Source organism: Rattus norvegicus, chromosome 20 (assembly GCF_021556685.1).
Source record: "Rattus norvegicus strain SHRSP/BbbUtx chromosome 20, alternate assembly SHRSP_T2T, whole genome shotgun sequence".
NCBI lineage: Eukaryota > Metazoa > Chordata > Mammalia > Rodentia > Muridae > Rattus > Rattus norvegicus.
The window spans coordinates 52,374,178-52,395,051 of record NC_141553.1 but is presented as its reverse complement, the minus strand read 5'-3'; the positions used below and the strand labels follow the sequence as shown (position 1 = coordinate 52,395,051).

The 20,874-nt window shown below is 43.8% G+C and overlaps 1 protein-coding gene across 33 annotated transcripts in view; it reads right to left on the bottom strand.

The window, feature by feature from the left end:
• The window catches only part of Hace1 (HECT domain and ankyrin repeat containing, E3 ubiquitin protein ligase 1), a 108,345-nt gene extending 92,753 nt beyond the window's left edge, over positions 1-15,592 (bottom strand). For 16 of the 33 annotated variants that reach the window (XR_015644893.1, XR_015644894.1, XR_015644896.1 and 13 more), the window contains exons 1-4: positions 15,275-15,592; positions 8,287-8,341; positions 7,972-8,061; positions 6,331-6,435 (exon numbers count right to left, since the gene is read on the bottom strand). Coding sequence is in view for 9 of the 33 variants with exons in the window: in XM_087597866.1 (XP_087453992.1) it covers positions 6,331-6,435; positions 7,972-8,061; positions 8,287-8,341; positions 15,275-15,350 (326 nt within the window). In the remaining 24 variants the exon portion in view is untranslated. 33 annotated transcript variants of the gene reach the window in all.
• Positions 15,593-20,874: the final 5,282 nt, after the last annotated feature.

The following is a 20,874-nucleotide window of genomic DNA, read 5'->3' as shown; positions in this document are numbered from 1 at the left end:
TGGGGCAGGGAAACAGGCCGAAGGAGCTTTAACGTGGGCTGGTTGAAAAAACGTACCCATGTAAGGCCCTCCCTTCCAAAAACAGCAGCAAAAGGTACGGGCGAGCCAGGGGAGAAGCCTATCCTACCTCCTTATTTAGTCCACACCTCCACTTTCCACAAGCTCAGTCGAAACTCAACAACTGAGCAGCAATGTTGCTGGGATTTCCTGATAAAATATTAAGGCCAGTTTTGCTCTTTATGAACTCGTAATTTACCCTCCAAATATTTTTAAACTCATGTTTCAAACCTGACCAATCTGTAACCTACAGATAAATGATAATGTATAATTCTTTTGGTTTATGCAACTTTATTGAAGAAAAATAAATCAATTACTAGAAGAGCTATCAGTTGGGCGCTCATCCACTGGCAATTCGCATCAGTGCTATATTAAACAGCACTGGAAGATAGATTAGCTAATAGCTCCAAGCCGCCTAACAATTTAAACAAAAATTACAAAATGTTTTGAGACCCTGTTTTAGTATACAAAGAATGTCTGACTTCCAATTTCCTTCTCTGTAGAACAAGAACAGGTCATTCCTTTAATGACATGCAAAAATACATCCCATTTTCTGTTCTGCTGATGCTATAATTCAATACCAATTCTCCAGCCACATCAGTTATGAGCATAAAGCATATCACGTAACCTCAAATCTCTAACAGTGGAAGGTTTAGACAAGAATAGATGCTGCTGGAATAATGCGGCTTCCTTTGATGTGACAGCTGGGCATCCGTCTCCCTCCCCTCAGATGGCTTCTTCAGCATGCTAGAGCAGTGAGGATTGGTTTAGTCTCATAACCAAGTTAGAGCAAGACACTGGCCACATAATACACATGCTCCAGTTTTTAAAAATCCCTGAATCTTGGGCAACTGTTATCTTATTCCTTTCTGCTCTGTGACACTGCTGAGGAAGCATGGGTGAAGGCTCTCATCACCCTGCTGTCATGTCTACGTCAGAGTCTCCCAGAGAGCTGGAACAGCTGCGGAAGCTCTTCATGAGAGGGCTGAGCTTCAAAACAACGACAAGAGTCCGAGGAGCCTTATGAGCAATGAGGAACACTCACTGACTGTGTGGTAATGAGAGATCCAAACACCAAGAGATCCAGGGGCTTTGTGCTTGTCACGTACACTGTGGAGGAAGCGGATGCTGCCATGAATGCAAGGCCACACAAGGTAGAGGGAAGAGCTGTGGCACCTAAGAGAGCTGTGACATGGAAGATTCTCAGAGCCCAGGTGCCCACTTAACTGTGAAGAAGATCTCTGGTGGTGGTGGTGCTAAAGAAGACACTGAAGAACGTCACCCACGAGATTATTTTGAGCAGAATGGGAAAACTGAAGTGATTAAAATTATGACTGAGAGGGGCAGTGGAAAAGTGGGGCTTTGCTTTTGTCACCTTTGATGACCATGACTCTGTGGATAAGATTGTTATTCAGAAATAGCATATTGTGAATGACCACAACTGTGACGTAAAAAAGGCTCTGTGGAAACGAGAGATGGCTAGTGCTTCATCCAGCCTGAGAGGTCGGGGTGGTTCCGGAAACTTTCGTGGTGGTTACGGAGGCGGGTTTGGTGGCAGTGACAATTTTGGTTGAGGAGGGAACTTCAATAGTCGTGGTGGCTTTGGTGGCAGCTGTGGTGGTGGATATGGTGGCAGTGGGGATGGCTATAATGGATTTGACAATGACGGCAGGATTTTGGAGGTGGTGGAAGCTACAATGACTTTGGCAATTACAACAAGCAGTCTTCAAACTTTGGGTCAATGAAAGGAAGAAACTTCGGAGGCAGGAGCTCTGGCCCTCATGGTGGCCGAGGCCAGCGCTTTGCCAAACCACGAAACCAAGGTGGCTATGGAGGTTCCAGCAACAGCAGTAGCTATGGCAGTGGCAGGAGGTTCTAATTACAGCCAGGAAACAAAGCTTAGCAGGAGAGGAGAGCCAGAGAAGTGACAGGGAAGCTACAGGTTACAACAGATTTGTGAACTCAGTCAAGCACAGTGGTGGCAGGCCTAGCTGCTACAAGGAAGACATGTTATAGACAATACTCATGTGTGTGGGCAAAAACTCCAGGACTGTATCTGTGACTAATTGTAGAACAGGTTGTTTTAGTTTCTGTTCTGTGGAGAGTGTAAAGCATTCCAACGAAGGGTTTTACTGTAGACCTTTTCACCCATGCTGTTGATTGCTAAATGTAAAAGTCTGATCATGAAGCTGAAAGAACGTCTTTTATTTTCTTAGGGAAAAAAAAAAAAAAAAACAGGCCACTGTCCACCTGACAGAGCAGGTCAGCAGATACACACTGTCCACCTGACAGAGCAGGCCGACAGAATACACACTGTCCACCTTACAGAGCAGGTCAGCAGATACACACTGTCCACCTGACAGAGCAGGCCGACAGATACACACTGTCCACCTGACAGAGCAGGCCGACAGATACACACTGTCCACCTGACAGAGCAGGTCAGCAGATACACACTGTCCACCTGACAGAGCAGGCCGACAGAATACACACTGTCCACCTGACAGAGCAGGCCGACAGATACACACTGTCCACCTGACAGAGCAGGTCAGCAGATACACACTGTCCACCTGACAGAGCAGGTCAGCAGATACACACTGTCCATCTGACAGAGCAGGCCGACAGATACACACTGTCCACCTGACAGAGCAGGCCGACAGATACACACTGTCCACCTGACAGAGCAGACCGACAGATACACACTGTCCACCTGACAGAGCAGACCGACAGATACACACTGTCCACCTCATAGGGACAGTTGAGGAAAGCAAAAGAAACCAAACTAAACCAAGCAAAAGGACAAAATTCTCATTATTTACACTTCAGTGTAAACAAATTTGATTTCATACTTCAATTATATTTAAAGAAAATAATTTTTAATAGTTTTCGTTTTGTTTTGTTTTGATGGAGATGAGGCTTCTTTGTGTACCCCTTGCTATCCTGAAACTCACTTTGTAGACCAGGCTAGCCTAAAACTCAGACATCTGCCTCCCTCCACTTCCCAAGTGCTAGAATTAAGGTTTGCACCACTACTGCCTGGCTAATAAAGGAGAAAACCTCCTTCGAGGCCTCATTTTCTTTTATTACCTTTTTATTTACCATGCATGTGTGCCACGGCCTGTCTCTGAAAGTCAGGAGGAATACTTGCAAGAGTCCCTTCTGTCTTTCCACTGGGTGGAAACTTAGGTCGTCTGGCTTGATCATTGGCACCTTTACCGGGAAAGCCACTTTGCAGGCCCCATAAAAAGCTAGTTTTGAGAATGTCAACACTCCAGAAGTATTGAAATCCTGAGTCACTTAGCAAACACCTAGTAAGGACCTCCATATTGTACAAGGCAACATTCAATATGTAGTAAAAGATAAAATATTTAAGAGCTGAATGTCACAAGTACTCTTGGTAAGCATAAGAAAGGCGTCTAAGAAGAGAATACATTGTCTGCACCTTTTCCTCTTGCTGATAACTAAGGGAATTATGCATTAACTGCCCTACTTCTGTATCTCAAAAATGCTAATGTCTTTTCCATTACCGTTGACAGTAATGACCAAAGTACTTTGTATGTTCTACTTAAGGGCCTTTATTTCACAAGCACTGTACTTGAACAGTGTTTCCAGAAGAACAAGGCCATCCTGTCTTTTGAGTCTGACACCTTGGTCCTCACATGATGTGTTTAAAAGAGCTTTTTAACCCCTCCCGTGCACCAAGCTGTCCAAACCTCTGTGGCTGTCCAAAAGCATTGTAAGATATGTAACCATTCAAGACAGACCTGTCATTATCCTGCCGATATCATCAGTGTACCTACTAAGTGACTAACAATTGTCTTCAAATGTGACACACAACATACCTGATGTTCAAATACTTGCTTACTTGGTCCTTGGTTATTTACCAATTAGTGCGCAGTTAACCTGCCTCACTCACTCATGAAGTGGACAGTCAGAGAGGCCTCAGCATGGACACTACAGCTTTCCCTACCCGACGAGGCAGAATCATGGCTCATTAGCTTCTTGGTTCAATATATGTACACCTGTGCCAAAGCACTGGCCTCAGGCCAATGGAATGGACGGTTTCATCTCCATAACCATTTCATGTATGTGACCACCTCAATCACACACAGTAGCTGCTCAGAAAATAAAAACATCTGCAAGTTTAATTAAAAGACTCACAACAGGGAAGTAGACTGAAGAGAAAAAGATTTATGAATCTAAATTCCTCAAATCCTAGATCAAAAACTGGTTATCATTTTAAATTTTATTTGAAATGATTTTTTTTATTTTCCTAATAAGCAAATAATATGTGCTTATTAAAGTCCTGCTGGATTGGGGACGCTACCAAAATGATGGTTTATTTTAGTATCATATCTTACACAACCCAGGACCATCTGCTGCAACTTAACTTTTTTCAAACCTTATTTTTAAAAAAATGATGGTTCTTAAACACTTAACTTCCCTTCTAGCCCACCACCGGCCAGAGGAAATAGAAAAGAAAGGAAGGGGGTTGGGGGAAGTGAACCTGTTTAGGAAGGTTCTTTGGAGCAGATCCCATCCGTTGTCTAGAAATCAGGAGTTCAGTTCACAGGCCATCAGCGGCAGCTCGATCCACTCGCAAACACTTCATGGATACATCGGCAGTCCTGTTCGGTAGAGTCAGGATAGCAAACAGGAATCTGCAGCAGTGGCACTGCCCAGCAGAGACAGCCAGGCCTCGACTCAACACTAGTGAGTAGGAGCGACCAGGGCCAACAGGAATGCCAGGAAAAGTTCTCGGTTGTCCTCTCTCAGGGAAGATCAGTGAAGACTCGAGACCAATAAGCATTGTACAGCTAGCTCTAACAGCAAGCCAAGCTCGGCCTCAGCCTCCATTACTGTCCTTCAAGTCCTTTTTATACTCCCTTCAAACATCATGTATCCTCCACAGGTCTTGCCTAACACCTCAGCTGACATCACTCGGTCAATCAGCCCAAATCCACTGAAGCAGCAACAAGCCACCATGGCCACCTCCAGCAGTTTTTTGGTGCATTTCTCTCTACGGTGTCCTGACAAACGGAGCTCAACTACGCGATGTAAGATGGACCGATACATGCATGTCATTAGTGACGATTCCTTCACCACGTGTCCTTTCACATGCTGGCTTTAGCAGAACATCCTTTCACTTGTATCTGCTTCAGCAAAATGTTTCTTCACGACTCTGCCTTAGCCGTTTACCTGTGTCTACTCCAGGAAAACACTCCTTCACTTGTTTCCCCCAGCAAAACGCCTCCACACAACTCACTTTCCAAAGAACTGGTAAGTTTTCACTTCAGTCTGCTCTGGGGGTAGCACTACCAATAGCAGGATGGATCCTACTACAACAATCATTGATCAGGAAGATGTGCCAGAGCTGCCTACATGCCAACATGACCGAAGCATTTCTCCAGTGACGCTCTCTCCAGATGACTTAGCTGGGTCAAGTTCACAAAGATCTAACCAGCACAGGATAAGGACAGAGAGATGGAACATTGGAAATGTGGCAGAAAAAGACAGGAAACAGCACCAGCAGCATCAAAGGGCTTAAAATAGCATACAATAACAGTGAGATTGGTCAATGACCAGAATTATCAGGAATAGGCAAACACATATACCTAATACGCCATCTCTAGGTTTTCACATTTTGGAAATACTAGTATTGCGTGGGTTTGGTTGTTTGGTTAAACACACTGACTTAGGAAGCTTTTCACACAGTTGTGATTATGAGATCTAAAGTCACCTGAGAAGCCTCTGGCCAACGCCAGTCCCCGATTGTAATCCTGGCCAACCCGAGTAGAGGCAGTGAGCTGAGCGGCACAGCAGCACCCGTTGCTCTGCTTCCTGCCTATGAATGTGATGTCATCAGCTTCTCCCGGCTCCCAGCACCCTCATTTTCACACCATGATAAACTGAACACCCCAGCTGTGAATAAAATAGGCCCTTTCTCCCTTAAATTGTTTTTGTCAGAGTACAAGGGCAACAAGAAAACATAAAATAGACTGTCATTATATCCAAATAATGATAAATCTCCAAAAGGAAAAACTATCAGAAAAATTCAGTAAATTATTAAATATAATCATCATTTGCAAATTCAATAAAATTATGAGACTAATTTTGAGGAGAAAATCCTTAAAAGACTAAAAACAGTTATAAAAATACACACATCATATTTGAATTTTTCTCAAGATAAACACTGGGAAGAAAACCAATCTAAACTGAGTACCCTGCAAACTCCCAGGCCTGCCTGGGCATGCGTGCTTATAGAGACGAGCTCACCCGTTCCTAGCGGCCAGATGAAGGGGCGTACAGCCTGAAATGTCTTGGTAGTTGGGGTTTGCTCCTTTCTTTAACAGAAGAACCAAGCACTCCACAGATCCACAGCTAAAACAATATAAAAGACAATCAGGTACATTCAAAGAGCCCGTCAAACACTGTCTTTTAAGGTCCCAATTTACCTACCATTTAACTCATAACAGAAATGAATTACCCTCCACCTTCTAAATATTACATTCTATTATGAACGCAAGTTCAAATAAAGTAAAATGAACAATTCGTTTCTGAAAGAAATGAAACAATATTCTTGACTTTCTGGCTTTCCCGGAGCTAGTTAATCATGAACAATTAGTTGCAACATTGCCACCTAATCCTGAAAGGAAAACTGGTATCAATCAGTCAGTGTCAGATGTGGGTAAGAAGATACTCTCTCCTAGCTAAGTAGTATAATCCACTGAGTGCACATGCATCCACCATGCCGCTTTATCCATTATAGTAGTAAGGTAAAAGAAATGCTGGTGAATACACTCTCTACACATATCCCACACTCTCACATATCCCACACTCTCACATATCCCACACTCTACACATATCCCATGCTCTACACATATCCCACGCTCTACATATATCCCACGCTCTACACATATCCCACACTCTATACATATTCCACACTCTACACATATCCCACACTCTATACATATTCCACACCCTACACATATCCCACACTCTATACATATCCCACACTCACATATCCCACACTCTATACATATCCCATACTCTACACATATCCCACACTCTATACATATCTCACATTCTACACATACCCCATACTCTCACATATCCCACTCTACACATATCCCATACTCTCACATATCCCACACTCCCACATATCCCACACTCTACACATATCCCACACTCTACAGATATCCCACACTCTCACATATCCCACACTCTACACATATCCTACATTCTACACATATTCCACACTCTCTATAGATATCCCACACTCTACAGATATCCCACTCTCACATATCCCACACTCTCACATATCCCACACTCTACACATATCCCACACTCTACACATATCCCACACTCTACAGATATCCCACTCTCACATATCCCACTCTACATATCCCACACTCTACAGATATCCCACACTCTCACATATCCCACACTCTACACATATCCCACACTCTACACATATCCCACACTCTCACATATCCCACTCTCACATATCCCACACTCTACACATATCCCACACTCTCACATATCCCACACTCTACACATATCCCACACTCTACACATATCCCACACTCTACACATATCCCACACTCTCACATATCCCACACTCTACACATATCCCACACTCTCACATATCCCACACTCTACAGATATCCCACACTCTACACATATCCAGACAATCCCTACACCCCACCTAAAGCAAGCTACAAGCTCATTAACATGAGACACGAATTCCATACCAAGGCCAACAATGCCTGAAGAGCATGGCACATCAAGGGCTAAAGAGGACACAGCCCCCTCAGCTGCCAACTCTCATTGTTCTCCATAGCTGCTGTAAGGCAACTGATCCAAAGCTTCCACCCTTACTCTAGACCAGTTTAATGTCAAACATTTCAGGCTTACTTTGCTGCAATGTGAAGCAAGCTTCTCTTCACACGTCCAAATGCATAATTGACATCAAATTTTGAATTTGATAGGAGTTCAGAAACAGACCTATACCCCCCAAAAAATAAAAAGAACTGATGATACATAAATAATGAAAACATTTTTAAACAGTAAATCAAGGCAAGAGCTCTTTAACAATAGTTATTGATCCCAATGGCTCTCTATCTGAAGACCAAGCACCAATACAACATTGTCCGAAAGCTAACAGAGGAAAGACAGCATGGTGGCACAGATGTAAGAAGCCAGTGCCTCCTCACCTGTGCTGATCCTCACCTGTGCTGATCCGCCATCACCATTGGCATTAATGTGTAAACAGCAGTCTCGTTATCTGGGTGAAAAAACAAACAAGAAGAGGATTCAAGTATCTCCTGCTTTTACAACAGATGGTGTAAACAGCTAGTTTCTCCAGCTGCAAAGAAGTCCCCCACGGCAGAACATCAAACACACTGCAAATGACAGCAGAGTTTCTCAGCTCCTTGGCTGTTTATGCCCCCTACACTGCCACAGAAAAGCTTAGCTTGTGGTATAAGACAAAACTGGAGAACTAGTATCTCCTCTAACTTTAACATGTGACATTTTATTTCCAAAAAGATGGGGTTTTTAGACATATTTTATTGTGTAAGCATAATTAGAGAAATTTTTAAGAAACTTAGGAAATTTTAACATGCCAATTTTAAATATCAGGGCATTAAAAGATATGTATAATAATTCTAAATAATAATTCTGAAATAATTCTAAAACCTTAACTATATGCCAGGCTTGGTGGCTCTACCAAAATCACAGAACTCCAGAGGGGAGGCAAAAGGCCTGCTACACACTGTTCCAGGCCAGCCTGTGCAACACCTTTTCTCCTCCCTACACCCACAACCACCCCCCAAATGAAGAGACGGGAGTAGACAGTAGAAGAACAAATACGATATGAAAACAAAAGGAGGAACACTAGGGAAGGATAGGCTTAGCGGGTATAAACAACAGGGAGATAGGGGGAGGAGGGGGGCAAAACAAGTATGTGTGAAAATGGAAAAAAAAAACCTAAATGAATGGCAAGACGTCTCAGGGTAAAGACTACCTGAAGCTCTAGGGAAGAACCAGCGCCTGGATCCATGTCAGGTAACTCACAGTGACACTAGTTCCAAGTGATCTGACCTCCTCTTCCGACCCTCACGGACACTCAAACAGGTATACAATCACACCCACACAGGCACAGACAGACAGACAGGTGAATATCTTTACTAAGAAAGAGACCTTAACTATATACTTACTGCCTTACATTCTTAAGACTTACATTCATACATTTCTAGATAAAAGGACAAACACTGTGGCTCAAAAACTATCAACCTCTACCAGGCTGGAAAGGTGTCTCTGTGTGTGAAAGCAGCTGACACACAGGCATGAGGATCTGAGCTCTGAACCCGACACCCATATAAAAGTGCACCCCAAACCTCAGCCCTGCCAGACATACAGACAGTTGCTGAGGCTTAAAGTCTACCCATCCAGCCTAGGCAATGGACAGACACACACACACACACACACACACACACACACACACACACACACACACAGCATCTGAGGTGCCACATTGCATTTATATTGCTTTTCAGCCAGTGTTTTGAACTTTTTCTCTTGCATTACTAACGGTATCATATTATTTTAGAGATTTTACTTAGCCTTTAAAATACTGAGGCTTATACCAAAGTCTCTCCCAAAAGTTACAATGGAAAAAGAATAAATTTACAGTAAATACCCCAGTACCTAGCACTTCAATGGACTGATAATAAATGATGTCATTAGAATAACTCCTACAATCCACAGAGAAGGCATTCTCCCCCAGTCCGATTATCAGAAGACACCTGACAAAGCCAGGCAGTGCTGCAAAACTCATGAGCAGTCCTCCTTACAGAGGTCAGGAGCTGCACTAGGAAATGATGGGGCACGGGGAGACTTGAGAGCCAACCAGACGTGGTGGAGGGTCCTGGAGTACATGCTCAAGCGGACAGCAGTGGAAGGCTGACCTCTAATCCAGGCTACAGTGGAGCTCACAGTGGCACTGTGCAGGTCGTGGCTTAGATTTGACGACTGCGCTACGGCTGGGTCTCTACAACTAAACAGCTAACACGACTTAACTAAACAACTAACACGACTTAACTAAACAGCTAACACGACTTGTTTACAAACACAGTTTTCTCACTGTGAGAGAAACAAACACAACATTAGCCACTTTCCAGTAAACCACTACTAGTAACAATAGTCACATGGTTGTGCAACAGAGTTCACACTTTCTAGAAGTTTTTAGAGATATTAAGTCTTTCAGCTTGTTTTTTGTTTTGTTTTGTTTGTTTGTTTGTTTGTTTGTAAAAGGGTTTCTCTGTCTAACAGCTCTGGCTCTCCTGGAACTCTGTGTAGACCAGGCTGGCTATGAATTCAGAGATCTGCCTGTGTCTACCTCCCAGTGCTGGGACTAAAGGCGTGCACCACGGCAGCAGACATAAGACATTAATTGAGAGATGGATCAGATAAACACAATATGCTGACCATGAGTACTGAGTGCAGCAAAGCAGCCTGAACAGCCGAGATGCTTGCCATGGTGAACTGCTTCCATAGCACGAGAAGCCCTGTGACCCTGGCTTTGATCCCAGCTCTAACACACACTTTTGAAAGGAGAAAAATAAGCACGCGCTGGTCAAGAACAATTTAAAAAAAGAGAGAGTGCTAACTGTATTGATGCTGATAATGGCATAATCATTATGTTTAAAGGTATGCATTAAGAAATAGAGGACTGAGTCACATATAGGGAATAGAGAAATTTATTACCATTTCATAATTTTACTATTTGTTGAGTATAAACATGAAAACCAATTGTTAATCAACATTCCCAACTTCAGTACATGGATATAATTCAACTACAAAAATAATAATTTAATAAACAAAACATACTATATCTTTCTTTTGGGGGATGTGGGTGAGATTGGATCGCAACAGGTTGGCCTTGAATTCTTTCTGTGTAACCAAAACTAGCCTCCTGCCTCCACCAAAGGCATCACCTTAAACACCACATATAAGAGATCTTTTATATCACATCTGCCTTATAAAATAGACACCATGATCCCTATGTCGCCCTAAAAGGCCAGCTGTGTAATGTTGGCACTTAAGTGACTGATTCCAGAGCCGCAACCATACATTACATAACAGCCAGTGTCCTCTCTGCACAATTCCAAAAGGTCTACAATACAATTATCTTAATATATGCACTATAATTATTTTATCCACTTCTTTAAAATGCTGATGGCAGCCCAGCAAACTGTTGTCACCACCTACCACCGGTCATCATGAGGGCTGAAAATACTGCCCAAGTTTCTGCTGATGTCCTGGCACTCTCTCACATTACCACTTGGAGCTTCTAACCCATGACAATCCCAGTCACGTAACCTCCTAACAAACTGTCAGAAACAGGTAATACCTGTACCTGTGAGCCTGAATGATTTAATCATGACAGTACAAGCCTAGCTCGACAGACCGCTCACACCTACAATCTCCACATTTGCCGTGAGTTTGAGACCAACCCCTGAGTACCAGGCTGCCCAAGGCCACACGATGGCTGCCCCAAGAAAACAAAACAAATTAAAGCACACAGCTTAAGTGAGCATCGAAAGTTTGCATTAATTATATTTATAAAGCTTATAGTGACACGGACCTTATGTTTTTAAGTTACAATGAAGATACAGATCATAGCCAGGCCTGGCATCTATCTCACACCTTTACTCCTATCCAGCACTAAGGAGGCAGAAGCAGGCAGATAGCTGTTGAGTTCCAGGCCAGCCTTGTCTACATTTGGTGACCCTATGTCTCTCAAAACAAGATAGATATGGATACACAGAAGGATGGATGGACAGACAGATGATAGATCACAAACATTAAATGTAAGGATAATAAAATAACAACTGTAATGTTAAAGTAAGACTATCAAAGGGCTGCTCCTTCAGGGTATGCAGGTTCAATTCCTAGCACCCACATGATGGGTCACACTATCTCTCACTCCAGACCCAAGGGACCTGACACCCTCTTCTGCCCTCCACCATCAGGAAAGTGTAGAACACACATACATTTAGGCAAAAACACCAATGTGCATAAAGCAACTTTTAATTAAACATTTTTAAGAGACTAAGAATAGTCTCAGATGCTTCCTTCTCCACATCCATAGGATACCTTGAAAAGCAGGAACAGAGCGCCTTCTAAGGGGTGAGAAAATCAGATAGGTCGGCCACGTTTATTACCATGGTTTTAGGACTTAATTAACAGAAAACTGACCCGAGTGCTCCATTCACTAGACCTTTATGTCCTCTTCAAACTTAGGATATCTTTCTCTTAGGCAGTCTTGAATGGAAGTCGTCTATCAGAATCCTCCGCTCTCATTCCTTCCTTGTATTTGTCCTTCTCTTTTACTACCTGACAGGATTTGCCTTTATGTGCACGGAGTTTTCCCCAGCATTTGTCCAGCAGAACCTGGTGATTCCACCTTGCTGGGGTGAGTGACCACAGGCAGCTGAGCCATTAGCCTTTCCTCACAGCACCACGTAGATGACATCTTCCTTCTGTAGACCTAGATTACTTCTACCAATCTGCTGGCCTCTGTAACGTCCTCAGACAAACTGACCTTCGCCATCCTTTCAAATGGGCACAGACAGGACACCAGACTTCTGTCTCAGCTCTCTGAAAAGTATCTTCCTCCACGTGTGAAAAGGACACTGAGATGCCTTTTACTGTTCCTGCTTTGGTCAGAAGTCAGGATGAACTTCTATTCGACTGCAATTGCCGCTCCAGCAGTGACTACCAAAGGGGAAAGATGTGCTGTTCTTGTTGTGGTTGCTGCTGCTGCTGCTGCTGCTGCTGCTGTTGTTGTTGTTGTTTTAAAAGCTGGCAATTATTCTGACCGTGATTCAAATATATACGCTAAAATGCACTCAAATTCTATCCTATTAAACAAACTACCCTCAATGTAAATCTAAGTTTAGCTTTCTCCACATAGTGCACAACACAAGTGAGCCTTCCAAAGCTCAGAGAAGCCGTATCTCCAACATGAGTTCTTTGCCTTCCCTCCTCTTCCTTCACACTTTGTCCTCCCTGCATGGGATGACTCAACCACAGACTCCCCATCACTCGGTAGTGATACAAGGGCATCTCTCAGTACCCCAGTCGGTATATCAAGTACCTACGCGTTCGTGCTGGACAGCCAAGTTAATTTTAGGGTGAAAGCTGATTACAAACATACTGTAACAATTTATTCTGATTATAATTAGATGTTTATTGACTGCTAAATTATAACGAAGCAAAAAAAATTGATTTCTTCATTTTAGAAAGATCTTATCGCTTCTGTTCAATCTTTTTTATCATTATCAGTGTGTTCCAAAGACCGCTCATGGAGGCCAGAGGACTACTTTGTGGAGACAGTTCTCTCCTTCTGTCTCTACCTGAGGTCTAGGGATCAAAGCCAGGTAGCCAGGTCTAGGGAGGGGGCAAGTCCCTTCACACAGTGGCCCATCTCACCAGCCCCTGTTCAGCCGTAAAATGCAAACACAATAATTTGTATTTTTAGAATTGACTGAACATGATTCAAAAAGATTCATCAAAACAAAGATAAATTCAAAGAACAAAATGAACAAATCCACTGTAGTCAAATGAAGATTTGTAATCAACGAGATGTAGGCATATGCCATTTTTGCCTAGCAACAAGAGAAAACACTTTATTTATGATTGTAATATTCAAGTCTGCAAGCACTCAGACTGCTGACCAGAACTTCCCAAAGAACAGGTTAAGAAACTAGTAATTAAAGTCTTTTCGGTGTTGGTTATATAATTAAATCCTGCTCATCTTCCAGGAACAAACGCAAAGGAAGCAGAAGACTAAGTCTTAAGGACAAAGCTGCTCCTCAGAAGATCAGTAAAAAAAATTAAAATTTAAAAAAGCAAGTTTCATTCATCCTACCGAGCTCTGCCAAATTATTAGATATATTTATGGATACACATCCGTGATGTTTTCTAAACACAAAACAAGACACTGTAGGAAATATGTTAGGTAAAAATGCTAACACTGTTGACTATTGAGAATGGAATGACAGATTTTTCTTTATTTTTATTATCAAATTTTTCTACAATTAAAATATAAGAATATTTAAAGCCAGGAAATATTATCAAAGCCGTTTATACCATATTTATGCAAAATGCCGGATACACGTTAGCAATACAATTAGCAGTGTCCAACCTACACACACAGCCTTCATCAGCTGTTATCAACAGATAGCATGACATCAGAAAATACATGAGAGCAGTCCCTAGTGAAAGATTCACAGAAGGAAAGAGGGAAAAGTTGAAGCTGATGTTTACTTCCTGAAACCAGGATTGTTCTAAATTAACTTTATCTAAGTATGTTGCTTCATTCTAGCAACGTAACAAAAAATATTTTTGAGAAAACAGTTGCCACATTTTCTCTACTCAGAATCATAAAGAATAAAACTTTTCCAAAAAAAAAAAAGTATCCCCAAACTCACGAACTGCACTTTTCTTTTCATCCCTCTGCTTGGCTAACTAAAACGAAGTGTGGGGTCGGGTGGGGAGTGGAATAGAGCGAACTAAGCAGGGCAAGGTAGCCTAATGCCTAGAATCCAAATTCTTGGAAGGCTGAGGCAGGAGGCTCTCAAGTTTGCAGCCAACCCGGGTTTTGCTACCATGTCTCACTGCCACTAAAATTAGTCTGACTTCACAAGGCACCAAACAACGCCCCCACCCCCGCCCCATCTCCTCCATTTGGAGTTTTCCAAAGCAAAAGTTCAGAACACAGCTTTTATTCCTGTGTGAAGTCACCCCCCAGTTCTCACCCAGCCCACTCAACACAAGTCTGCAGGACGACATAAAAGCAGGCAAGGCTCTGGAAGAAATGCTCGCTACACCAACAGAGCTTCACAAATACCTGTCTGGTGGCTGACAACCTTTGTCTATGGCCAAAACTGAGCGGCGCCCCGTATTTAAAATAAATACTACCCCACTCTGCAGCTTAAGCAAACCCTGCGCGTCCCCAGCCCGCGCCCGTGCGAAGAGCCACCGCACCCTTTCCCCGTGCGGGGCCAGACCCCGCAGGCATTTCCGCTCGGACCGAACCCCAAAGGGCAGCCCGTCCCCGCCCGCGCTCGCCGCGCCCCCGCGCCTCCTGCCGATCCCCCAAGCCTGCCAGCCTCTGAAAAGTGCAGCGCGCGTTCTCCGGGCGCCTCACCCTCGGGCAGCTCCACGGTGCGCGCGCGGCGCAGCGAGCGCGTCAGACGGTTGAGCTGCTCCATCGCTCTCTCCATCCTCGGCGCGGCCTCCGCGAAGCCCCCGCCGTCCCCGCGGCCTCCGCGACCGGCGCCCTACATCCCGGCACAGGCCGAGTCCGCGGGCGAAGGAGCGAGCTCGCCGCGGCCGGCGCTCGGGAACGCTAGGATGCTAAGCCATCCGCGGCACCGACGGCTGCCAGCCAGACCGCGCCGGGGTGGGCACCAGCCGCCGCCTCCGCTCGCTCGCGCCTTTCCTGCCGCGGCCCCGCTTCCCTCCTGGGCTCGCGAAGCCTTCTGGGAACTGTAGTTCCGAGCTGGCTGGGCCGCACTCCCCGACTGAGCCCCGCCTCTATGGCCTCGGAGCTGTGATCTGTGGGTAAGGCTGAGGAATTTGTGGAAATACTTTCTGGGCTTTCACACGCTGTCTGGTTCTTCCCTCCAAGTTGCACAAGAGCATCCTCCCTCGACTCTAATACACCCCAGTAAAACAGATTAGAGAATTTCAGTTATTCCTAAATTCATCAGCACCAAGCTAAAATAGAGGCACTTATTATAAACAAATCCCTTAACTAACCTGCTTACATATGTAGAATTTGAAAAGTAATTAAACTCAAGTTCAAAAGCAAAATACGTATTTTTTTCTTTATCGCGGCTTAACAATGCCTCAAATTTTTTTTGTTTGTTTGTTTTGTTTGTTTGTTTCTCTTGCTGAGTACATTTCTAAGAACGGACACAACTCTACCTTGTTATATTATCCCACTTACCACAGAACATGATATCAACTCCAAACTTTGAGGAAGATTTAAGTGACAAAAAAGGGAAAAAAATTTTTATCTGGTAAAATAAGATCTCAATTCCCATGAGGAGCCCCAATGGGCAATACAAAGACTGACTTCATGAATATACCAAGTCATAGAAAAACAGAAGTGTCCAAGTTGAGCACGGTAATTCATACAGGTAATCCCAGCACTAAGAAGCAGAGGCAGGTGGGTCCTGACTTTGAGGTTAGCCAGTGCACATGATGGAGCCCTGTTTTGAGATGGCAGAGGTATGTGCTTTGAGCCTGCTACATGTAGCCCAGACTAGCTTTGATTTTGTTGTGTAGCTAAAAGTGCTACATTCTTTGCCTCTCCCTCCCAAGTGCTAGGATCTGTATTGCAGCTCTGAAGAGAAAGGCTTCCCCTACAGAAATGTTGCAGCTCTGCTCCCAGCTACAGAAGGAGAGGCACGTTTTTCCCAGTACAAGTATAACACTGTTGGGGGGTGGGGGGAGGATGCTCCAGTGAAAGTGTTACAAAGTCACACCACACACAGAACCTCACACTAGAGGTTTGTTGGGAGGGCAAAACCCTAGAGAGTGGCTGCCTCTGCTCTGATGAGGAGCAGTGGGAACTGAGCAGAAGACAGGGCTTACATAGGATTTATCTTATATAGGATTATGGGGGTGAGGGTGGAGCTTTCCAATCTGATCTTGGGTGAGCTTAGGGATTAGTGGGTTTTCCTGATCAGGGACTGGTAGGTTTTCTTGTGCAGGGATTGGTGGGTTTTCCTGCTCAGGTGGGTTTTCTTGCTCAGGGATTGGTGGGTTTTCCTGTTCAGGCACTGGTAGGTTTTCTTGCTCAGGGATTGGTGGGTTTTCTTGCTCAGGGTTTAGTGTGTTTTCTTGCTCAGGAATTGGTGGGTTTTCTTGCTCTTGAGTTGATGGGTTTTCTTGCTCTTGAGTTGGTGGGTTTTCTTGCTCTTGAGTTGGTGGGTTTTCCTGCTCAGGGATTGGTGGGTTTTCTTGCTCAGGGATTGGTGGGTTTTCTTGCTCAGGGATTGGTGGGTTTTCTTGCTGTTGAGTTGGTGGGTTTTCTTCACCTTTTTATCCTACACTCACCACCAGGCCTGGTAGACAAAACCTCAATTAAAACAAAAATGGTTTAATAAGATTTAAGCCGGAGCTAGAACAATGGCTCTGCGGCCGAACGCACTGGCTGCCCCTCCAGAGAACCTGATTTGCTTTCCACATGGCAACATACAGCCATCTGTAATGTTGTTCCAGGAGATCTGATGCTCTCTATTCTGGCCTCCAGGCACTGCATAGACAGAAATGCAGGTAAATACATAAAAACTTTAAAAAATAAAAAGATTCAAGGACTGAAAAGGTGGGTCAGAGGTTTAAAGAATGTTCTGCTCTTGCAATGTTTGGTTCCCAGCACCAACACCTGGCACCCCAAAACCTCATGTAGTCCAGCTCTAGAAAATAAGACACACTTGGATGTCCATACCCCCACTGAGAATACAGAATCAAGACTAAAATATCCTTTTAAAATAGTTTAAGGGGCTGAAGAGCTGGCTCAGCAATTAAGAGCACTGGTGCTTGCTATTCAGAGGACCCAGGTTTGCTCTCCAAGACCCACATAGTGACTCAACTGTCCTCAGTCTAGTGCCCGAGATTCAGATGATCTCTTCTGGCCTCTGCGGGCATTGCAAGCACCTGTAAACTTAGCAGGAAGCAGAGCACTCACACATACAATAAAAGGAATAAATCAAAAATTCAAACAGGCAAACCTTTAAGAATCGGAAATGTGAATCAATGCAATCTTTGGTGAAGAATGCCCAACACTACTGAAAATGAAAAATTGAGGAAGGAGGCCTCTCTTCTATCATCACCAGTGCTGAGAGATGGTACATGAGAAGCAAAGGAACCGAGACTCTCAACTTGTCTCTCAAAGACGCAAAACATCCCTTGCACTGAGCTCATTAGTGTAGGAGCGAATCTTGCCTGGGCACCTCCTCTATAAATTGAAATCACTCTCTGACTTTCACCAAGGAAAAACTAGTTTTCTCCAATGAGAGTCTCACGGGGATATTAGCCATACTAAATGGTAGGCCACACACCCCAACAGTAGACAGCCAACACAGAAATGAACTCAATGGTACTTTTGTAGACTTTTTGTTTCATATGACTTTGAACGTTTGCTTTGTTTTGTTTTACTGGTCTTTACTTGTATACTATAGTTTCCAATTTTGTTCATAGGCTTTGTGTGTGTGTGTGTGTGTGTGTGTGTGTGTGTGTGTGTGTGAGAGAGAGAGAGAGAGAGAGAGAGAGAGAGAGAGAGAGAAGGGGGAAGGGGAGAGTGGGAGAGAGGGAGGGAAAGGGGAAGAAGGAGAGGAAGAAGAAGACGGGAAGGGGGAGGGGGAAGGGAAGGGGGAGAGGGATGGGAAGGGGAAGGGAGAGACAAAAATATTCTGTTTGGAAAAAATATCCTGTACTTTATGGCTAATATCACAAGTGAGTACGTACCATACATGTCCTTCTTGTTCTGGGTTACCTCACCCAGGATGATATTTTCAAGTTCCATCCATTTGCCTGCAAAATTCTTGATGTCTTTGTTTTTTAATAGCTGAGTAGTATTCCATTGTATAAATGATCCACATTTTCTTTTACCCATTATTCTGTTGAGGGACATCTGGGTTAGGTCTACAATTTCTGGCTATTTCAACTGAAGCTGCTATCCACATAATGGAGCACGTGTCCTTGTGGTAAGAGCATCTTTTGAGTATATGCCCAGGAGCCATATAGCTGGGTCTTTAGGTAGAACTATTTCTAATTTTCTGAGAAATTGCCAGATTGATTTCCAGAGTGTTTGTACAAGTTTGCACTCCCACTAGCAATGGAGAGGTGTTCCCCTTTCTCCACATCCTCTCCAACACGTGCTGTTGTTTTGAGTTTTTGATCTTAGCCACTCTGATGATAGGCGATGGAACCTCAGAGTTGTTTTGATTTGCGTTTCCCTAATGACTAAAGACATTGAGCGTTTCTTTAAGTGCTTTTTAGACGTTCGTTTAGCTCCGTAGCCCATTTTTAATTGGGTTATTTGGGTTGCTCTTGTCTAACTTTTTGAGTTCTTTATAGATTTTGAATATTAGCCCTCTGTCAGATGTAGGGTTGGGGAAGATCTTTTCCCATCTGCGGGCTGCCATTTTGTCCTATTGATAGTGTTCTTTGCCTTACACAAGCTTTTCGGTTTCAGAAGGTTCCATTTATCAATTGTTGATCTTGCATTTTACTGCTAATACACACTCACAAGTGATAGTGTTGAGCCTGAACCATTGGTGTTTTGCTCAGGAAATTGTCTCCCATACCAATGCATTCATGACTATTTCCCACTTTTCTCTTTTAAGAGATTCAGTGTGTCCAATTTTATGTTGAGGTCCTTGGTCCACTTGGACTTGATTTTTGTGCAGTATGATAAATACAAATTTATTTGCAGTCTTCTACATGCAGACATCCATTTAGACCAGCACCATTTGTTGAAGATGCTTTCTTTTTTCCACTGTGTGATTTGGGCTTCTGTAAGCTCCTTGTACATTTATTGAAGCTATTTCCTGACCCCTTGAACTGGGAATCTTCACCCTCTTCTATGGCTATTATTCTTAATTTGGTCCTTTCATGGTGTCCCAAGTTTGTTGGATGTGGTACAGTAGAAACCTTTTAGATTTGGCCTCTTCTTTGACCGACTTCTTCTATTATGTCTTCTACACTTGAGATTCTGTCTTCCATCTGTTGTAGTCTGTTGGTGATGCTCATGTCTGTACTTCCTGTCTCTTTCCTAGGTTTTCCACCTCCAGGGTTGCCTCTCTTCACGTTCTCCTTGTTGCTTCTGTTTCCACTTTCAGGGCTTGAACACTGTTATTCATTTCCTTTACATGTTTGATTATATTTTCCTGTATTTCTTTAAGGGATTTATCCATTGCCTCTTTAAAGGCCTCTATCACAGTCATAAGGTGAGATTCAAGGTCATAGTCTTGCTCTTTGGGTGTTAGGATATCCATGGCTTGCCGTAGTAGGAGAGCTGGGTTCCGATGGTGCCATATCACAATGGTGTTTGTTGATGGTCTTCTTGCACTTGCCTTGAGCCATTGGTTATCTCTGGTGTTGGCTGGCCTGGTAGTCCCTGGGAGTAGCAAGCCCATGGGACTGATTTTCTAGGATTGCAGCAGGCCTCCCAAAAGGCAGGTAGAGCCGTGACCTGGAGTATGAAGTGCAGGTCCGAGATCGCAGGTAGAGGTGTGGACTGGAAGCACCAAAAGGCAGACTCAACGATTTTTATGTGGGCTTTTTTTTTGGGGGGGGGGGGTTGTTGTTGTTGTTGTGGGTTTTTTGTTTGTCTTTTGTTCTTTGTTTTTTGTTTTGTTTTGTAGAGGAAGAACATGAAGCTGGGTTTTGGAACGGTGGGTGGGGAGGATCTGGGAGGAATTGGAGGAGTGGAAATATGATCAAAATATATTGTACGATAAAAATAATTGAGCCCAGGTTCTATCTTAGAGGAGCGGATCACACATAGACGCCCGTCCAGTCTCCAGGAGGCAAAGGCTTCTATAAAGAAGATTATGGATTTGAGTTTCATCTGGATCATAAAACGAAGTTCCAGCCAGCTACCTAGAAAGAGCTTACCTCAGAACAAAACAAACCGAGGGGCCACAGAGATGACACACAGGGGCTACTGGTTGAGAAAGCACTTGTTGCAGAAGACCCCAGTTCCATTTCCAGCACCCACTTGGTGGCTCACAA